General features: G+C 50.9%; 1 protein-coding gene across 2 annotated transcripts in view; it reads right to left on the reverse strand.

The window, feature by feature from the left end:
* Positions 1 to 67: 67 nt before the first annotated feature.
* The window catches only part of TMEM120B (transmembrane protein 120B), a 41,466-nt gene continuing 21,385 nt past the window's right edge, over positions 68 to 20,148 (reverse strand). Inside the window, exons 6-12 of one of the 2 annotated variants that reach the window (XM_049865827.1) lie at positions 14,492 to 14,581; positions 6,346 to 6,411; positions 5,596 to 5,657; positions 4,112 to 4,200; positions 3,252 to 3,316; positions 2,829 to 2,897; positions 68 to 2,429 (exon numbers count right to left, since the gene is read on the reverse strand). In XM_049865827.1, the coding sequence (XP_049721784.1) occupies positions 2,378 to 2,429; positions 2,829 to 2,897; positions 3,252 to 3,316; positions 4,112 to 4,200; positions 5,596 to 5,657; positions 6,346 to 6,411; positions 14,492 to 14,581 (493 nt within the window). In that variant the 3' untranslated portion in view covers positions 68 to 2,377. Of the gene's footprint in view, positions 2,430 to 2,828; positions 2,898 to 3,251; positions 3,317 to 4,107; positions 4,201 to 5,595; positions 5,658 to 6,345; positions 6,412 to 14,491; positions 14,582 to 20,148 lie in introns of both variants that reach the window. The other variant, XM_049865826.1, reaches the window with a different exon arrangement.

Raw genomic sequence — 20,148 nt, forward strand, 5'->3', positions numbered from 1 at the left:
CCTGGTGGCCTGGATCAGGTCAGTTCTCTCTCAGACTCTGTTTCCCCATCTGCAGCGGACAGGAGTGGGCCATTTGTCATTGAGCTGCCCTCTGGCCCTAACAGCTTCCACTTTACCACAATGTGGGGTTTTGGAGCTGAGGCCATCCTGGCCTGGCCTCCTGTGGAAATGGACAGGACCCATCCCCTCCCTACACGTGATGGGTTTCTCATAGCTAGTCCTCTTCAGACCACCTGTGTCAGCAACAGCCAGGCGGGCACCTGTTAACCTGTAGACCCCTGAGCCCCGGGCCACCTTCCAGAAATTCTGGAGGGAGGGGCCCAGGACTTTTGAAGCAAGTGTTCCAGATGATTCTAACGCCCATCAGAGATTGACCGCTGCTTGGTTCTGGAGTGAGGCCCAGAGGACAGCATTACCAAGATGGGATCATGGCTCCAAGTGGCTTTTGCCCCCCTTGCCCAATGCTGGGTGCCCCCCTAAGCCTGAGCCTATCAGAAGCCAGGCTGCCAGGAAAGGAGACTTCTGAAATGCACTCCACCCTACCTAGGTTCCCAAAGCCCTTGTAATGCTCTGGGGATCAACAGAGGAATGAGACCAAGGACCTCGTATTCTTGCAGAACCCGAGGAGTTGTGCACACATGACGCTCTAGGGCAGGGGTCAGGAAACTACAGCCTGTGAGTCAAATCTGGTCGCTGCCTGTTTTTGTGAATAAAGTTTTATTGGAACATAGCCGCGCCCATTCATTTCTGTATTGCCCTCACCCTACAACTGTAGGGTGCAACAGAGTCAGTATGGCCTGCAAAGCCTAAAATACTCACCATCTGGCCCTTTTCCAAAAAAATGTTGACTTCTAGTCTAAGGCAAACCAAAGCACCTAAAGAGCCAGATGGCAGACCTGAACAGGGAAGGAGCACCGGTATAAAAGGGAGTGGCAGGGCCTGTGGCAAACTACGAAGGCTGACTTAAACCTGGCCAAGTGCCGCCCCACAGGAATGCTGCCAGATCTTTACCATTTTTCTAGGGAAAGTAGAAATTGGGTCCTTATGTGGAATCTTGACTGAGGTGAGGGGGATGAGGGAGAATCTCGCATTTTAAAAATGTAACTGAAACAATTTTTTTAAATCCCATTGAGGGCCAAACAAAACATGTCTGTGGGCATCAGCTGTGAATTCTAGTCTAAGTGGATTTGTAGGGACGTCTCTAAGGGCAGCTGAGGCCCATGAGTGAGACTGAGTAGAACATTCAACTGAACCCACTGGCTTCTCCACCCTTACCACTAATAGAGGATCTAACGCTGGGTTACCAGACCTTCCTAGGCCTCAGAATCTGGCCTCTTGAGGGGTGGGCCCTGCTAACAACCCCTGGAACATTCCAGAACCCCTGAGAAGAAGGGAGGAAGGTGGAAAATAGGTGACCTCCATGATGGCTTAAACCCCTGGCAGGCTGAGAGTCTTGGTCCCACTTCCTGAGTACTCAGTGCAAGAACTTGGGGAAGTGGGCTGAGGTGTGAGGGTCAGGAAACTCCCAAGAGCAGACCCAAACTTTCAGTGTCAGAACTGCCCTCAGTTAAAACAATCCAGGGGCTGGAGCGCCCTCTGGTGGTGACCCTCAATAAGAAAACCCATTGGTGTCATTCTAAGGGTCCAAGCCCTCCAGGCCTTAGGGGGCAGGCCCCTGTTCCCCACCAAACAGGGAGAAGACTCAGAAAGCAAAACAACAGGAGGCAAAGACAGTGGTTCTCTGAGAACTTTAACCCCCACCCCCCGCCCCGCCACGGCAGGAGCTTACAGCAGAAGCGGTGTAGCCCAGGGCGGGGTACTCCACAGGACACTCAGAGCTTCATTCAACCCCATGCCTGGGACTCAGTAAGCAGCAGTTCAGCATAAATCCGACCCCAGCGAGGCACATCCAAACCCCAACCTGAGGAGCTCAAATGACGGGAGGGAGGAGAGGATAGAGGGACTCCCTGAGGCTGTAGGCCCCTTCCCAGGAAGACTGGCCCAGTCTTGGCCACTGCCCAGGGCCGTGGGGAAAGCCTCGGGTTCCAGGGGAATTGGGGGGACCTGGTATTAAATATGCTTATAAATAGGGAGGCTGGGTGGGCTAATACTGCACGGATGGGCTGGGCTCACATTCCTTGTGTTCTGCCAGAGACCGGGGCCTCGGCCCTGCTCCCCACAACGCACTGGCCCCTGATCACTGCAGCCAGTGGTCACCGCCGCTGCTGGGGAGGACATCGGCAGCAGGAGTGCCGACCAGAGTCCCCCAGCAGTCCCAAAGTCCAGGGGTCCAAGGGGCACAAGAGTGCCGTGGCTCATGGCTGCTTTGTCTTGTTTCTGTTTTTCTGGAGTTTGGCATGCACGACTTTGAGTGTGGTCAGGAAGTTGCCAAGGAAGAGGACGAGAAACGTAAGTGCCAAGACAAACACCTGCGGGGGCACCCAGAGAAGACGGAAAGAGGAGAAGGGTGTGAACCAGACAGGTGGCTCAGGCTCTGACAGCATGCCCCCTCCGGAATGCCCCCACGCTGAAACCTTGGAACCCCCCTATCACAGGGTCTCCTGTGATCTGCAAGGCTACGCCAGCGGCAGGGAGACATCTGCGCAAACTGGGGAAAGGGGTGGGTCCTCAGGGTCAGCCCCCCATGGCGCTCAGTGGGGCAAACCTCTGTGGGATTGCAAACCATTGGCCACTGCAGAGCTCCCTGGCCCCCCCACCCTTGCCGAGACCCCAGCAGCAGGGAGCTCTGGGCAGTCAGGCCCCATGGGCGGGGGGAGGGGCGCAGGAAAGGGATGGTGGAGAATTCTCCCTCTCTACAGACCCCATACCTGCCATTCTTGGCAGTCCTTGTGGCTTGAGAGTTCAAACAACGTGACGGCATTGTAGAGCTGCCAGAACTGGAGAAAGGGGAGACAGGCTGCTCACCCCACCCTGCTCTCCTGGAGACCCAAGGGAAGAGCCCAGGGGGATGGGCCAGGCCCCCACCCCCACTCCCCACTCCCCACTTCTGAGTCAACTGCCCCCAGACACTGACATGCACCCATGATGAACCTGGGGTACCTGGGCCTGGGCAAGTAGGAGAGCCGGGACTTGGCCATGCTGCCCCTGTCCTTGGCATCCCTGGGACCAGAGAGCCGTCCAACCCCCAGGACCCATGGGTCCAGCTCAGGGGACAGCTGAGGCCTGAAAGCCTTCTGTCACCCACCAGGGGCCCTGGCCAGGACACACCCACAAATTCCAGGGGGACTCACGTGGCCACAGAAGAGGAAAGGCAGGAGGAAGGTGAGACCCCGCCACATCCAGGACTGGAATCCTTCTGTGGAGAGGAGGGGGCCGCGAAGGGGCCACATGAGGGGCTAGGCCGCCCCAGGACCACACCAGGCACCTGCTGCCCAGCCAGGCCAGCCACCGTAAGGTTATCCAGATGAGGCGCACATACCCCAGGGGGCGACAAGCCCCACCTGTCACAAGTGGGTGAGTGCTCCCAATGGAAGTGACTGAGAGAGTGTGCAAAGTGCCTGTCGCTAGGCCCGACGGCTCTTAGGCATCAGGCCACCGTGAACTAAGCAGGGTTGCTCACACTCACAGAGCACTTGGGGGCAGGCAGTGAGTGGCATAGGGTTTCGCACTTTGTCATGGACTTTTGCACTCATCATTTCATCTGCAGAGTAATCGGTGGAAATGACCGTCTCAGCAGCTAACACTTTTGTTAGAAACAACTTCCCCCTGAAGTTTAGATGAGGAGATGTACAAACTCTTGGGCACCTTGATCGGTCACAAAAGTGCAGCATGCAACTCCAGTTATAGGCACCTACAGGTCTGCACATAATTATATGTACACGGATTATGCATAAATCAGATATTCACAGCACTAGGATAACACTACGTGTAGAGATTTCAGTAGGACAAGATCCAGACCCAGCGCTGAGGGCCTGGCCCGCAGCTGAAATGAAATCCATGATGAATTATTATGAAGGATGGCGGCCAACTTGGCCAAGAGGGAGGTCTGACCATGTTCCTGCTAGGCCGAGATCCCGGGGTGGGGGTGGGAGTAGGGGGGAAACCTAGGGAGCTGGGAGGGTCTGGTCGCCCGGCCCTGCTACTCACCCACCGTGAGGTCCAGGTGATTCCGCTCTCCCAGGGCACGCAGCCGGTACAGGCAGCCCCTCTGGTAATAATACTGTAGGAACTGCACACAGCCTGCAGGGGGAGCGTAGTCCCTGCGCTCAGGCCTGGAGATCCACAGGCCTGGGCAACACCTCCTCTCTCCAGACCCTTTTATCAAGTCTCTCCCCAGGTACACACACTCTCTCTCTCTCCCTGTCTAATGATTTAACTCTGAACCTGATTTATCCCTTAACTGAAATACAAAGACAGCTCAGGTATCTAAGGACCCCAACTAGACCAGAAATTTCTGGAACTTTCTTCAGCATACAGTAGGTACTCAATAGGTGCCTGCTGGGATTGATGGTGTGCCCACACAGTGCCCGGCACCACTCTGGAAGCCGTGTGCCATGCCAAGACACGCGAAAGAGAGTTTCATGGGAGGGGATACTTGAGGAGGAGGTAGAAGTGTATGTGTTGACATGGAAAGCTACCCACGATAAATGGTCAAGAGAAAAAAATCAGGTTATAAACAAAACTCTGGGTACAGAAGGATCCCACATTTGTAAAATACACCTTATTGTTGTTAGTTGCCCTTGAGTTAATTCTGACTCATGATGACCCCATGTGTGCACAGCAGAACTGCTCCACGGGGTTTTCAAAGCTGAGAACTTTCAGAAGCAGGTTACCAGGGCCTTCTTCCACGGCACCTCTGGGTGGATTCAAACTGCCAGCCTTTCGGCTAGTAGTCATGCACTTAACCATATGCGCCACCCAGGGACCTCAAAGTATAAGTAATAGAGTGTATATATATATATGTGTGTGTGTGTGTTTGTATTTATGATAGAAATGTCTGACAGGACATAGGTCATTAGCAGCAATCATCCCTAAAGGCGGATCACACTTAATTTCCTTTCTTGGTGTTACCCATCTGTGTCTGCTGGCAAGCACGTCTTTATTTTAAAATGAAAATGTATTTTTGAATAGCTAATACCCCCGTGGTATCAAATTCAAAAGGAACAAAAGAGTAGAGTCAATCTCTCTGTCCCCGCCCCCCTCCCGGAGGCAACCACTGGAATCAGTTTATTGTATATCAATGAGAGCTCTTCTTAAATGAGAATAACAACACGTATTTCCATTTTAAGGACTTATTTACAGCTAGAAAAAAAAAAAAAAAAGTTTTTTTTTTTTTTTTTAGAAGACAAAGTTGGTGGCCTGACACCACTCACTTCCTACAGAGCCAAGTGGGCCACTTCAGACCTAGGAGGGGATGGGTGGTACCTGGGACTCTGGGGGTGGGGTAGACGGAGTTGATATGGGGGAAAGATAACTCTCTTCTGGATTTCCTGGGACCCTCCCTAGCCCCAGGCTGGCCAGGGCCCTCCCCCAGCAGTACACTGATGTCACCTGGGGACACCCCTAAGGGCCTCCATCAGTGAAAGTCCCAGGGAACTGTGTCCCCTCCCCCAAATATGGGCAAAAGACACTCACTCTGAAAAATGGAAAACGCTAAGAACTGATTGCGAAACTTCTGGTAAATAAGTCCGTTGGGCCTGGAGAGAAGGCAGAAAAAGTCCAGGTGAGGCTGGCTGTGGGTCAGAAGGTAGAAATCTGCCCCCTTCCATCTCCACTCCAACCGAGAGAAAAGACAACGTTTTAAAGTTAAATCGAGGTCCCTGAGCTCTGCCTTCCTTTTTTTTTCTCCTTTAATTTACTGTAGTTTATCTTTTGTTGTTGTTGAGAATACACACAGCAGAATATATACCAATTCAACGAGCTCTGCTTCCTTTATCACCAAAGTGTGCCGGTGCTGGATCACATCATTTCAATAATTGCTTTATGTTCTTTCTAGAACCAGGGCAGCCCACACTGTTGTTTTGAAGCCAAGCTCCCAGCTAACTTCCCACCCCCCTCCTTGCAAGGCCCCTTCGGGGCCAGAGCCCACCCAGTCCGCATGCTTGCTCCCTCCAGCCCTGCTTCTCGTTCCTGCTGCTGAGCTTCTGGTCCCTTCTGCCCTTCTGTTGTAGCCCCCTAGACCCCCACAGCTGGCTAGGCCCCTGTAGCCAGACCCTGGCCAGCTGGAAACTCACAGTTTCCTTCCCTCCAGGCCAAAGAGTCAGCTCAGGCCAGAGCCCCAGAAGGCCCCACCTGTGGATCCCCCACCACTCCCCGGCCCCAGCTCCTGCTCCCCCCCCCACCCCAAGGAGGAGAGGCTTCTGGGCCTGGGGAGGAGGCACTCACCAAGTCAGCATCACTCCTGACAGGAACGTGGAAACATAATGGTGAGACACCCACCAGCCTTTGATCCTCAGAAAGGAGAGAAGGAAAGGAGCTCAGGTGGGGAGAGAAAAGCAGGAGGCTCCCTGGTCCTGGCCAAGGCATGTGGGGGCTGCTCTGCAGCTGACCAACCAGGAAGCAGCTTCATGGAGCAAGAAAGGGGCCCAAGCAATTACCTTGCCCTTCTCGCTATTCTGGGGTGCAAACAGTTAAGGCACTCGCTCGGCTGCTAACCGAAAGGTTGGAGTCCACCCAGAGGTGCCTCAGAAGAAAGGCCTGGCAATATACTTCTGAAAAATCAGCCATTAAAAACCCTAGGGAGCAAAGTTCTACTCTGACATACATGGGGCCACCATACATTGGAACTGACTCAATGACAGATGGTTAACAGATCTTGCTGTCCCACCAGACAACCACACACAAACCACCACGCCCAGATGAGCCCAGTCAGAGACCTACAGACACACTCAGGCCTCCACTGGCTTCCTGCTACCCTCCTAACACGTCCCCAACTCCTCCCCCGTCCTCCCTGTCCTCACCTCCCTTCCCTTCCCCTTCACTAAGATGGTCCAGGCACCTGGTCCTTCTGATCCTGGAACCCACCAAGCCTGCTACCGCCACCTCAGGGTCTTGATACTTGCTGTTCTCACTGCACCAAGGCCTCTGCCTGGCTGCCTGGCTCCTGGTCGAAATCCAAGTTTCAGGTTCAATGTCACCTCTTCAAAGGGGCCTTCCCCAACCACCTTATCTGAAACAGCCACAGCCCCGACACGCCCTCCCCTGGGTCACAGTGCCGTTTCCTTTTCTTCAGGGTGCTCACCGCCCTCTGAAGTTATTATACATCTTACTCGTTCGTTAACTGCGCCCCCTCCCTCGTGCACGTGTACACTGCAGACAAACAAGGGCCTTGTCCTGTCACACCTGGCACACAACAGGTGCTCAGTAAACATGTTGAATAAACACATACACATACACACAGCTGCAGCTACATATATGTTACTCCCCCCGATACAGAAATATGACAGACACACTCCCCACGCAGCATTTCATGCCACCTCAGGTGCAGCTTCTCCCCAGGAGCCACACGCCCATGAGCCCTTGCCCCGCTCCGGACTCAAGAGTCCAGTCCAGAGGCTAGGAGGACCCTGTTCTCAGAACTCCGTGCACTCCCAGCTCGCAGCAAGCCTGGTTCTCATCTCTTCTCGGTACCGAAGCAGCCCAGGAAGACAGGAGTTGGAGCCTCAAACCTTTAACCTTCAAAGCCCAAGTCGGTCTCCAGCGTGTCCTGACCACCCTGGCTTCCTCGGGGCTCAGAGATCTTAACAATGTGGTGTGGCCATCATGTGCTTCACCCTCTCACCCCCAGACTCTGACGTGCTCCTTTCTCAAATGACTAGGCAGTGGTGGCTGGGGGGCCAGCAGGATGCACCTCAATCCTCCAGAACCCTCTCTTGGAGCAGATCGTGGAGCAAGGGTCCAGGGTGGCTGCCACTCACAAAAAGGAGGAACCACCAAAAGATGCTGGTTTGGACTTTGTTTTTAACTAAAATTGTTCTCCAACTTGCTTTTCTGTCTTGACACCCACGTCCATACTGTGGGTCTGTCCGTGGCCTCTCAAATGACAACTGGCATTCCAAGGTGCATCTCTGCCACTTCTAGCTGGCTGTTCCTCAGCTGTCACCATCACCGTGCATTCGGCAGTGACATCCTTGTGGAGGCTCCCTGATGCCATCACATGTGCCTCCAGATGGCTGCCAAGAAGGGGGTGGCCAGGGCAGAGGCTAGGTGCATTCTTACTCATCCATTACCGTCTCAAACAGCCATGCCAGCTGATGGTCCCCAGAGTAGGAGAGTGTCTGGTTCCCCCAAACCCTCAACCAACACCAAATGCCAACTTTTAAACTTTCTGCCAGTCTTATTAAGTGAAAATTGGTGTGTCATCGAGGTTTGACTTTGCATTTCCCTCATGATCAGTGGGCTTGAATAGTCCAAAACCTAACCTGAACCAGAAACGTCGTCTAAGAGTAGGGACGGGCTGCCTTGAGCATTACACTCTTTTAAAAAGCTATCGATGTGGGATTAAATTGACATCAGCAACAGGAAAGGTTAGATAGGAAGCCTGGGGGACAGTGAGCTCATGTTAATGGGGAAGGGGCAATTGAGAAAAGAAGGGTGAGAATGGTTGCACAAGAAAAAATGTAATCCATGTCACTGAACTGTACATGCAGAAATCGTTGGATTGGTGTACGTTTTGCTATGTATATTTTCAACAACACTTAAAAAAAAAAAAAAAAGCCAAAATAACTAAATAAATAAGAGACAGATCTTACCATCCCATCTTCTCTTTACAGCCCAGACAAGAGTTCCAGAAGGTAAGTGTTCAAAGACAGCCTGTGGGCGCCTCAAGAGTTACGGTGGGAGACATGGTTTGATATGCTCTGTATTGCTGGCACTAACAGGCCAAGTAAACAGCAGGCACTCAATAAATGTTTAGAATGAATGAAGTGACATCCAAGAGGTATACAGCCGGTGACAACAGCAGCTGGTCCAATGGCACCAGCCCAGAGGCGACAGTAAGTTCTCACAGATGCCATGAGAGTTCACAGGGCCAGAATAAAACCTTCGTCACTTCTTTGTCCCTGGGCCTCCGCCCCACCCCCAACCCTCTCTTGTCTGTCAGAATCTAAGATGCCTGAAGGCTCCAGTTTCCTGCCAGCAAAGGCAGTTGGCCCTGATCCTTCAACTCAGACTCAGCTCAAAGAGCAATCAAGAGGGCTCTCTGGAACCTCACCAAGTCTCTGCAAGGCCCCACGTGAGCCTCACGTCTATGGCACACCCCCGCCCAGCCCCGCTAGCCCCGTCTCTTTGTCCTGCTCCCCAAAGCTCCCTGAGCTGCACCCTCTCCCTTGGTGGAAGCGGCCCCTGTCAGACACAGACTCTGGGCAGCGAGCCTGGCTGAGCAGCAGCTTCTCATTTCACAGCTCCTCATGTCCAGAGCCCGGCCCCCACAGATGCCACCGGGAAACAGCTCGGTAGCCTCAGGTGAGGCTAGAAATCAGTCTTCCCAGCTCGGCTTTCCCGAGCCACTGGCGTCCATCTGCACACCCCAGGGCGCTGGGCCGGTTTGGTGCAGTGTGTCTATGTGTTTATGTAATAACTTTATTGTGATATAATCAGGAAACCAAACAAATCACCCATTTAGAGTGGGCGATTCAGTGGCTCTTAGTCTATTTACAGAGTTGTGCAACCATCACCACAATCGAATTTAGAACGTTTTCATCATCCCAAAAAGAAACCCTGTGCCCATCAACAGCCAGTCTCTGGGTCTGTCCTCCCACAGAAACAAAGCTTTTGGGGGCTCTGGGCTTTGTTTACGAGCAGAAAGCAGATGGCCGTTGAAGAGAAGCTGCACGAGTGACCAGAATTTAGGGACAGGTATCTGGAGGTTGTGCCTGGGGAAATATCCCACCCGCCCTGCGTGACACTTTAGCCATGTGTTTACCAACCACAGGCCATTGCTGGCTTTGTGCTTCGAGTTATCTGCCCAGTTGAAAGAATGGCTTATGCACTGAGTGTCCTTGGTGCCTGCCACCCCTACGCCCTTGTGCCCAAGAACTGTTGTTAGCTGCCATCGAGTTGGCCCTGACTCATGGCGACCCTATGCATAACAGGATGAAATGCTGCCAGGTCCTACACCATCCACATGATTGGCTGCAGATCAGACCAATGGAATCTACAGGGTTTTCACTGGCTGATTTTTGGTGGTAGATTGCCAGGCCTTTCTTCCTAGTCTGTCTTAGTCTGGAAGCTCCACTGAAACCTGTTCAGCATCATTGCAACATACAAGCCTCCACTGACAGACAGGTGGTGGCTGAACAGGCGGTGCACTGGCCTGGAATCAAAGCAGGGTGTCTCCTGTGGAAGGCAGGAATTGGAAAGCCCCTATAAAAGCTAGGGCCAGGCTCACGAGAAACGTCAACATAAAGGCTGACTGATTCACTCTAGCCTACTACCTGTCATGGACATTTACTGTTTTGCCTATCTGTCAATCACCTCCACCACTTCTGGTTTCAAGGCCTGTTTTCTTTTGGGGAACCACTAATGCCCCATGCTCAACCTAACCCAGATGAGTGGGTGGAGCTGAGTACTACCATTAGCACATGACCCGGAGTTGGCCAGTCAGGGCTCTGCATCCCTCTGCCCACAGTGACTGGCTCAGCGATGAGCATGTGACCTGAGCCTAACCTAGCCAGTGAGAAATCTGGCTCAAGATTCCAGCTGGCTTGTGAGGGACACAGTTCTCTTGGCTCTGGGGTTGCTAATCCACAGGGACAGATAGGGTTAAGATGCTGGCCTGGGGGTGCTGGGGGTCAAAGCAGGGAAAAACAGTAGGGAAACTAGCGGGAGAGGGGCGCTGAGGCTGTTCAAGTGAACTTCCCAGTTACATGTACTCGTAAACCCCCATTTTTGTTTAGCTTCAACGGAGTGGGTTTCCATCATTTGCAAAATTTGCAAGAGACGATGTTGCGCTTATTACACTGAGCTAACGAGCTCTCACTTGGGAGGCATCAGACAGGAACCAAGCCTGGCTCCATCCCACGCTGGGCAAGTGCCTCCCACTGCCTGGTCCTGCTTCCCTGACCACACCTCATCCCACTTCAGGCCTCAGGTGAAACCAGAAACAGAAAAGAGGCCCAGTCAGACCAAAATGGGGCAGCGAACATCCAGAAAGCCCCTGTTTTTCAGCTCCACTGTTTCTAGAACTCCATTACGGCCTCAAGGACCTTCCCTCATTCTAGAGCTTGGGTTCCATTCATCCCAACAAAGACTATGGGGTAATTAATTACCGGGTACCAACCCCGACCTGGCCTTGGGATGCTTCAGAGATGAGAAAGGTGGTGTTCATCCCAATCCTGGCCTCTCCCTCCTCCTCCTCTTCCTCCTGTACTCTCTTGGACTAGTTCCTTAGCTAGTCCCTGGTAAGTGGCCAAGCAAGGGGGAGAGACCTCCAAGGCATCTTGCCTGCCCCTAGAAGAACTCAGCACTGAGAAGGAGCTGGGGGAAGAGTCGGACTAAGTCTCCAGTGGATGGTGAGGATGAGTCACTAATTTTAGCCACCCAGATGGGGACCACCTACCATGTCCTCTCCCACACCCTACCCCCACATGCAGTTTCTGTAAGCATTCCAGAAGCCCACCCTGCCCCACCCAAACTCCCACCCTCAGGCTACCCAAAGTCCTGCGCTGGTGTGCTGAGCCAGGCCTGGAGAAACATGCCTCAGTGTCAGCTTGTGATTCCTGAGCCAACTTGTTGTGAAAGGGTCTTCGTAAAAAGACCTTTGGATCTAAAGAAACCCTGGGTACTCACAGAAGGCACCATTGTGAATTCTCTCAGAGTCCCTACTCAGTGTCTGCACTTAGGAGATGCTCAATAAATGGGTGATGAATGGGATGAGGGGGCAGCACACACAAAGCTCTGAATTACAAGCTCAGGGACAACCTTTCCTGCTCCACCTGCAGAGCCTGAACTCCAAGGAGGCCTTGGAAAGGCCCCTGATAAGCCATTAGGCAGGTAAGGCTGGGCTTTAGAACCCCAGTCTCTCCCCCTTGAGTACCCCTCTCTGCCTTCCTGGTGTACCCTACTCTTCCAGAGACCCCCACTCAGTCCTGCTTCATTCTCCACAGTAACCCCCCACCTCACCTCATCCACAGCTTGTCATACTAAGAAAAGAGCTGACTAGGGTAACTCTTACTAAAGTGTTAATGACTGTTAGTAACTTAGCATGTTATACCCCTGAGCACTCTTAACATGAGTCCAGCAGAAGGGTTAAAGCCCCAGAATGGTAGCAAGCCCATGGGTACAGGAAGAGAATTAGCATCAAGGAACCCTTGCCAATTGCCCTGGTCCCATTTCTACTGGCTCCTCTCTAACCGCACCCACAAGCAGGAAGATATTCAACCAAAAACCAAACTCATTGCCATCGAGTTAATTCCAACTCATAGCAACCCCACAGGACAGAGTAGAACCACCCCATAGAGTTTCCAAGGAGCACCTAGTGGATTTGAACCGCCGACCTTTTGGTTAGCAGCCGTAGCTCTTAACCACTACACACCAGGGTTTACAGAAAGATATTATTCACTCTAAAATGATGGAAAACTATGAATGCTATTTACTTGGTAAGATTTCTACTTGTGTTTCCCAAAGTATGGGGCACAGACCGCCACATTTTAGATGGTACCAGACTGTAACACTAGAGGATACTGAACCATGAGGTGAGAAGTCATCTTTCCAATTCTCTCTACATTCTCCTGATTCTACATTCTCCTGATTAAGGAGAGTCTTGGTTAGGTGTTAGGACATCTTCAACAGCTTTCAAGGTTTGCTCATCTCCCCTTCTATACACACACACACACACACACACACACACACACACAAGGCAGGCTTGGAGCCCTAGAGAAGCAAGAATGATTGAATTCAATGATATGTACAATGAAAACGACAGGATATTTTTACTCTTCTTTTTTCCTGCAAGTGATACTGCATTTCATTTATGGTGGTAAAACAAAGTTTCCTTTTTAAATAAATTCATATTCATTTAAGTAAAAAAAAAGGAGGGGGGGATTTAAAATTTAAAATGTGAGGAAATTATTATCCTGGTGGCACGTGGATATGGCTAAAACTGTGTGGGTAGGACAAGAATGTGTGCAGTTTGAGGAACACTGATCTTTTCTAGAAGGCTACAGGCTATGGGGCTGTGTATTCTCCAAATGCCGCTCCCATTGGCAGGAGAAGAGCACTCATCCTTACATGTTGGCTCTATGTTCAGAGGAAGGCTCGCAGGGCAGGGACCTGCCACAAGGGACCACTGGGCAGAAAAGTGAGAAGGTGGCAGAGGCTCCTGGCCATTCGTCACTAATCCCCAAGAGGCAGGAAGTGGGAGGGGCTGGGAGATGGTAAATTTTTGTTTCAGGAAGGTACAGGGACAAGAATGACAAGCTGAAGTTCTAATGCCCACTGGAAAGGAATCAGACCTTGGGAAAATGGGTTTTCCAGGTGCCAAGTTGTGGATTTCAGCTGGGTCCCGAGACACTCAGCTTAGAACAAGCAGGGCTGAAAGGACACTAAGAGAAAACAGGGGCTTCTCACACTCAGGGCCCTTCGGAGATGCTAGCTTCACTCAGCAAGACTCTGGTACAATCACTCCCACAGGGGACTCAGAAACAGCCCAAGGAGGGGACAGAACTTGCCCAGGGCCACACAGCTGGTCAGTGACAGCACTGGGACTAGAACCCAGGAAACCTCACCCTCAGCCTGGCCTCCTCCCTTCCCAGCACCAATGCTTTGACAAGGCAGGTTGGGCCCAAGATCCCTGTCACCTGCCCACCCTCCTCCCCATCTCCCTGCAGGAGACCATCCATGCTTGCCACCTTGAATCCATTCATCCTTCTCCTAGTAACAGAATCTCAATTTCTCCTGGGGAACCATTCCTTTTCCTGACAATCAGCTTCTTCTACACTTTTATAGGGAGCTGTCTTTAATGACAGCTATCAGTGTGGGCATGAGGCTCTGGTCCAACTAATCACAGCAGAGCACGAGGCTCAGGCCACAGTGATTGGTTCAGGAATGAGCACATGATTCAGCTAGCACCAAATGGACCCAGACTCTTGGAAGAAAGGAACATAACATACCCTATTTTGCTGGAAATGCTAGAAATAATGAAACAATCCTGGGGCTGCTGGGTGCCCCTGCATGGAGCCTGGGAAGAAAGACAATATAGTCGAAAGCACATGTGAGAAATCGTAAGAAACTGGGCCCTGATGACCCTTAGCACCTGGATCAAGCCTTACCTGAAGCTAGCCCCCAACGGATCTATTTGTTCCTTGAGATAAGAAAATAAATTTTCTTCTTTGTTAGATGAGCTTTAGTCAGCTTTTCTGTCACTTGCAAGCAAGTGACGCTGCAACAGCACCAAACGTGGTTTTCCTTCTCCCCAGATCTTAACAGTCATGGACTCCCTTGCTCCCCAAGGAGTGTGACAGCCCTCAACGTGACTGCCCTCCAGGACAGACTGCCCCTTGCATGCTCCCCACAAAGATGGGCCCCCAATTACCTTGAGCCATTGCTGATGAGAATGCTCTCCCGTATCGTCAGGGTGCAGTAATACCATACGAGCAGGAAGTTGAAGATTTCGTCTGTCACCCTGTCGTAAACAAACAGCCCCGTGGGGTGGGGGGTGTGATCACGAGAACAAGGGACAGCTGACCCACCCCCACTCCTACACCCACAGGGCAAGTAAATGAGGACTAGGATCTCCCAAGGCAGGTGCTGTTGCTGGAATTCCCCAGCTGCACCCCAGGAAGGCAGGAGAATTTGGCCTCTTGGGTGTCTCCTCTCCCCCTAGAATGCCTGTCCTCCTCCTCATCTTCCTACTTAAATCCTACCTGCCCATCAAGCCCTAGCTGAGGCTCCCCCTCCTTCCCTGACCACACCACCCTTGGCAACCTGGTAAATTTTTAACATCTGACCAAACGGCTCGTGGGATTGGTTTTCTGGATTTGAAGTCTCTGGACAATAGTCTCATGGAACATATTGGTCAACTGGCATAACAGAGTTCATAAAGTTGTATTCTACATCCTAGTTTGGTGAGTAGTGTCTGGGGTCTTAAAGCCTGCAAGTGGCCGTCTAAGATACAACTGTTGGCCTCTACTCATCTGGAGCAAATAAGAGAGGAAACCAAAGACTCAAAGAAGAAACTAGTCTACAGGACAAACAGTCTACATGAATCACGGCCTCATCTACCCTGAGGCCAGAAGAGCTAAATGGTGCCCAGCTCCCACTACCAACCATTCTGATCAGGGCCACAATAGATGGGTCCTGACAGGACACAAAAAATGTGGAACAGAAACTCAAATTCTTAAAAAAAAAATTCACACTTACTGGACCAGTTGAGACTGGAGGGCTCCCCAAGACTATTACTCTGAGATACTCTTTAAACCTTGAACCAAATTAGCCCCTGAGGTCACCTTTTAGCTAAAGAACAGATTGGCTCACAATATAAAGAATATCACCCAAGAGTACTACATTTAAAAAATCATCTATATAAGACCAAATGGTCAACAATTACTTTAAAACAAAGATGAGAAGGTAAAGGGGCAGGGAAACCAGATCAATGGCAACAGAATAACCGGAATGGAAACACTGAGAATGTTCCCACATTGTGAAGAATGTAACCAATGAACAACTTGTACAGAAATTGCTGAATGGGAACCTAAGCTGTTGTGGAAACCTTTACTGTAAACACAACAAAATACATATATTTTTTTAAATTCTTAATGTCTGATGTGAAATTTCTGGTGACATGGTGACAGAAGGACTTAAGAACAGGACACTTAACATCTATAGTTTACAGAGCAGATGGCCAGGTCGTTTCTCCCACAGAGCCACTGGGTGGGTTTAAACCACCAACTTTTCAGTTAGGAGTCAATTGCTTAACATTGTGCCACCAGGGCTCCTTGAACCATGGTTACTAGGATATTTTTCACTTATCTCTTTCCGTATCTTTTCAGCGAACAGAAGAATAAAAATAAGGTTTCATGGCTCTGATGCTTTAGGGACACATACTTGAGATGCTAGCTTCAATCTGTTCTGTTGAAGTGTATGAGTTTCCTGCGGCAGTTGTAGCAAATTACCACAAATTTAACAGCTGAAAGCAACACACATTTATCCACTTAACGGTTTTGGAGGTCAGAGGCAGGTTAGCAGCGCTGTGCTCCTTCTGGAGCTTCTAGAGGAGAACCATCTCCTTGCCTCTTCCAGCTTCTAGAGGCTGCCACATTCCTTGGCTCTCCATCATTCTGATCTGTGCTTCCATCATCACATTTCCTTGTCTGACCCTGACACTCCTGCCTCCCTCCTCAAAGGGCCCTTGGGATTGTATTTAGGGCCCCCAGTAATCCAGGATAATCTTCACATCTCACGATCCTTAGTTTACTCACACTGCAAAGTCTTTTTTGCCGTGTAAAGAGCATACTCAGAATCTGGGGATTAGGATGTGGACATCTTTGGGGGGCTGTTAGTCCACCACGCTAGGCCAGCACTAGTTATGGGGAATTGCCAGAACCTTAAACTCTTGGTGTGCCTGGCGGCTTTCTCAGGCCACCAGGGCCCACTCTGTGTGGCAAGTATCAGAGGGGCAGGAGAATTAACCCCCCTGGGAGCAGCCCTCAGTTCCCCTGACAGAGAGCAGTTGGTGGATAAATATCCCAGCTCCCCCGTCCCTCACACGGGATACTCTGTGAAGTGTGCTCTATACCATGCCTTTGTTCCCCAGCAGGATTAAGCTCCAGTTGCCCATAGAATCACCTTCCTTGTCTTACTTCCCATCCTTCTACTAGTATTTCCTAGAATCACCTCCAAATAAACTACCCATTGCCATCGAGTCAATTCAGACTTAGGGTGACCCCATGCATCACAGCAGAGGTGTTCTATAGGGTTTTCTTGGCTATAATCTTTATGGAGGCAAATTACCAAGCCTTTGTTCGGCAGTGCCACTGGGTGCGTTCAAACTGCCAACTTTCAGGGTTGAGCACAAAACATTTGTGCCACCCAGGAACCTTCCAAATAAACTACTCGTACTCAAATGTTTGTCTTGGGGTCTCTCCTGGAGGGACCCAAACCAAAACAGTACCACTTCTCATTTTAAAGGTAAGGAAACTGAGACTCAGAGAGGGGACCTGAGCCGCCCAAGACCACACAGCTGGTAAGCAACTGGAATGAAATCCAAACCCAAGCCCACCCAACCCCAGGGCTAAACTTTAACTACCTCTATCTGGTTCAAACACCAAAAGAGCACAAGGCCTCTTGGCCTGAAGGTGGCAAGAGAAGGTTTCCAACTCTCCAGATGCCTCACTGAAGCTTCCTGAAGACCAGGAGGGACCGGCAGCAGGGATGTCCTCAGGAGAGATGAGGCATAGGCAGAGAGAGAGAGGTCAAGGACTCTACCCAAGGTCACACAGCCTGGAACTAGAGCCCGCGGCTCTGAAGAATGTCAGTCACGCCCTTCCCAGGCTCAGAGGAGGGGCCACAGAAAGGCCTGTGGGTGGGATACCCAGCAAGGAAAAGATCCAGGGGGCATGAGTGAGGGAAAGGAATCCTGTCCCCTAGACGCGCCATATATTAAGCGCTGACCTTTTTCACGCATGCCTAATCTTAGCAAAGAAAAAGATGGTACCAACAACAACAATCGACTCGCCCTTAATGAGCACTTATGGGCCAGGCGCTATTCTGAGCACTTTACGAACAGTCCTCACAGCTCTCCTACCAAAGAATTACTGCTATCCTCCTTTCATGTGTGCAGAAACTGAGGCAGGGAGAGGGGGATCACTTGCTCAAGGATGAACAGCATAGGAAGCAACTCTGAGGACATGGGGACAGAGACAAGCTGCCCGCTATCTTCACCCATGCTTAACCCATAGATGATGAACTGGGTTGAATAAAAACCCAACCCAAACCCAATGCCATTGAGTTGATTCCAACTCATAGTGACTCCAAAGGGTTTCCAAGGCTGCAAATCACTACAGAAGCAGACTGCCACATCTTTCTCCCACAGAGCCGCTGGTGGTTTCGAACCGCTAACCTTTCAGTTAGCAGTTAATCGCTTTAACCACTGCACCACCAGGGCTCCTTGTTGAATAGCTTTCCCCAAAAACTTATGTCCACCCGGAACCTCAGAATATGACCTCATTTGGAAACAGGGTCTCTGCAGATGTGATTACCCAGACCCAGTGCCGTCGAGTCGATTCCGACTCATAGCGACCCTACAGGACCGAGGAGAACTGCCCCATAGAGTTTCCAAGGAGCGCCTGGCGGATTCAAACTGCCGGCCCTTTGGTTAGCAGCCGCAGCACCTAACCACTACGCCACCAGGGTTTCCCGCAGATGTGATTAGCTGAGTTAAAGATGAAGTCACACCGGAGGAGCTGCTGTTGTTGTTAGTTGCCCTCGAGTCAATTCCAACTCATGGCGACCCTGTGAATACTCCCCCGGGTTTTCAAGGCTGTGACCTTTTGGATGTAGACTGCCAGTCCTGTCTTCTGAGACACCTCTGGGTGGGTGGATAGATGGGTGGGTGTGTGGACCCTAAATCCAGTAACTGGTGTCCTTATAGATGGCAATGAGACAGACACAGACATACACAGGGGCAATGGCCATGTGACGATGGAAACAGAGGCTGGAACGATGCAGCCACAAGCCAAGAACAGCAAGGGCTGCCGGCAACCACCAGAAACTAGAAGAGACAAGGAAGGGTCCTTCCCTAGAGCCTTTGGAGAGCACAGCCCTGATGACAACCTGATTTCAGACGTGTGGCCTCCAGAGCTGTGAGAGAATACATGTCTGTTGTTTTAAGCCCCCCAGTTTGTGGGACTTTGTTATGGCAGCCCTAGGGAACTCATATAGAAGGGAGACAGGAAGAAATGAAAATATCCAGGCCCTCAGACAAACCTCCGAACTTGGGAACCCCCAAAAGTTTGTCCTCAGAGGGCCCTAGAGGTCCCAGCACCAGACTCTGGTTGTACATCGAGAACGTTCACCCCCCTTCCAGAGGGGCACATGAGCAGCCATTCCCATTCGGGCAGCCTTTGCCCTCCCGGAGAACGGGCCAGGCCTGAGGCAGCAGACAGGCACAGGCCCAGGCCTAAGAGAGCCTTTGTTTGAGCCAGGCCATTCAAGTGGCCACACCAGCAGCTGGACTCCCAGCCAAGTGCCTGCCAGGAAATGAACCCTTGACACGTGGCCCAAATGCCCAAGCTGCACTTGGACGTCTCCCCCCAGGCAGAAAATACAGCACCAGAGGGAGAAATGAAACACTCTGGGCCAGTGCCACACCCCCCACTACCTCACCCTCTCAGCAGCATGGCCTCATTCTACCTAAACAATAGCTGCTAACACTCTCAGTGGACACCCCTGTGTGCCAGGGGCTGTTCTAAGCCCTTACACATACAGTGCTAGCTCAGTTAATCATCTCAACAATCCTATGATGTAGGTACTATTACCACCCTCATTTTACAGATGAAGAGACTGAGGGTCTCAGAGTACACCTGCCTATGGTTAATAGCCAGTTAAGCACGAAGACTGCATTCAAACCCAGGCAGTCTGGGCGCTCCCTTTTTATTTTTTTTTAATTGGGATATAATTCATATGCCATAAAATGCATGCTTTCAAGTATATAATTCATTGGTTTTTAGTATACTCACAGAGCTGTACAACCAAAACCACTACCTAATTCTAAATATTTTCATCACCCCAAAATAAAACGCTATATCTGTTATTAAAGTCACTCCCAATTCCCCTCTCCCTCTATTCCCTGGCAACCACTAAATCTACCTTCTGAGTCTACGGATTTGTCTATTCTGGACATTTCACATAAATCAATTCATATAATATGTGCCCTTTTGTGATTGGTCTTTTCACTTAGTGTGATGTTTTATATGTTCATTTATGTCCTAGCATGTATCGATACTTCATTCCTTTTCATGGGTGAATAATATTCCACTGTATGGATACATCACATTGGGCTCTTCTGTAAGCACTATGTCATCAGGACTCTCCAGAAGCATTTAATAGATGCTTACCGGATGGCTCTAGGGTAGACAGAACTGCCACTTCCCATAAGAAATGGCCCCTTCTCAACCCCACGCCTTATCACACCAAATGCTACAGAGGCGGGAGAGACCCTGGAGCCCTCTCTCCCCGCCTTCAGGCCAGCTG

Source organism: Elephas maximus, chromosome 22 (genome assembly GCF_024166365.1).
Source record: "Elephas maximus indicus isolate mEleMax1 chromosome 22, mEleMax1 primary haplotype, whole genome shotgun sequence".
NCBI classification, from domain to species: Eukaryota; Metazoa; Chordata; class Mammalia; order Proboscidea; family Elephantidae; genus Elephas; species Elephas maximus.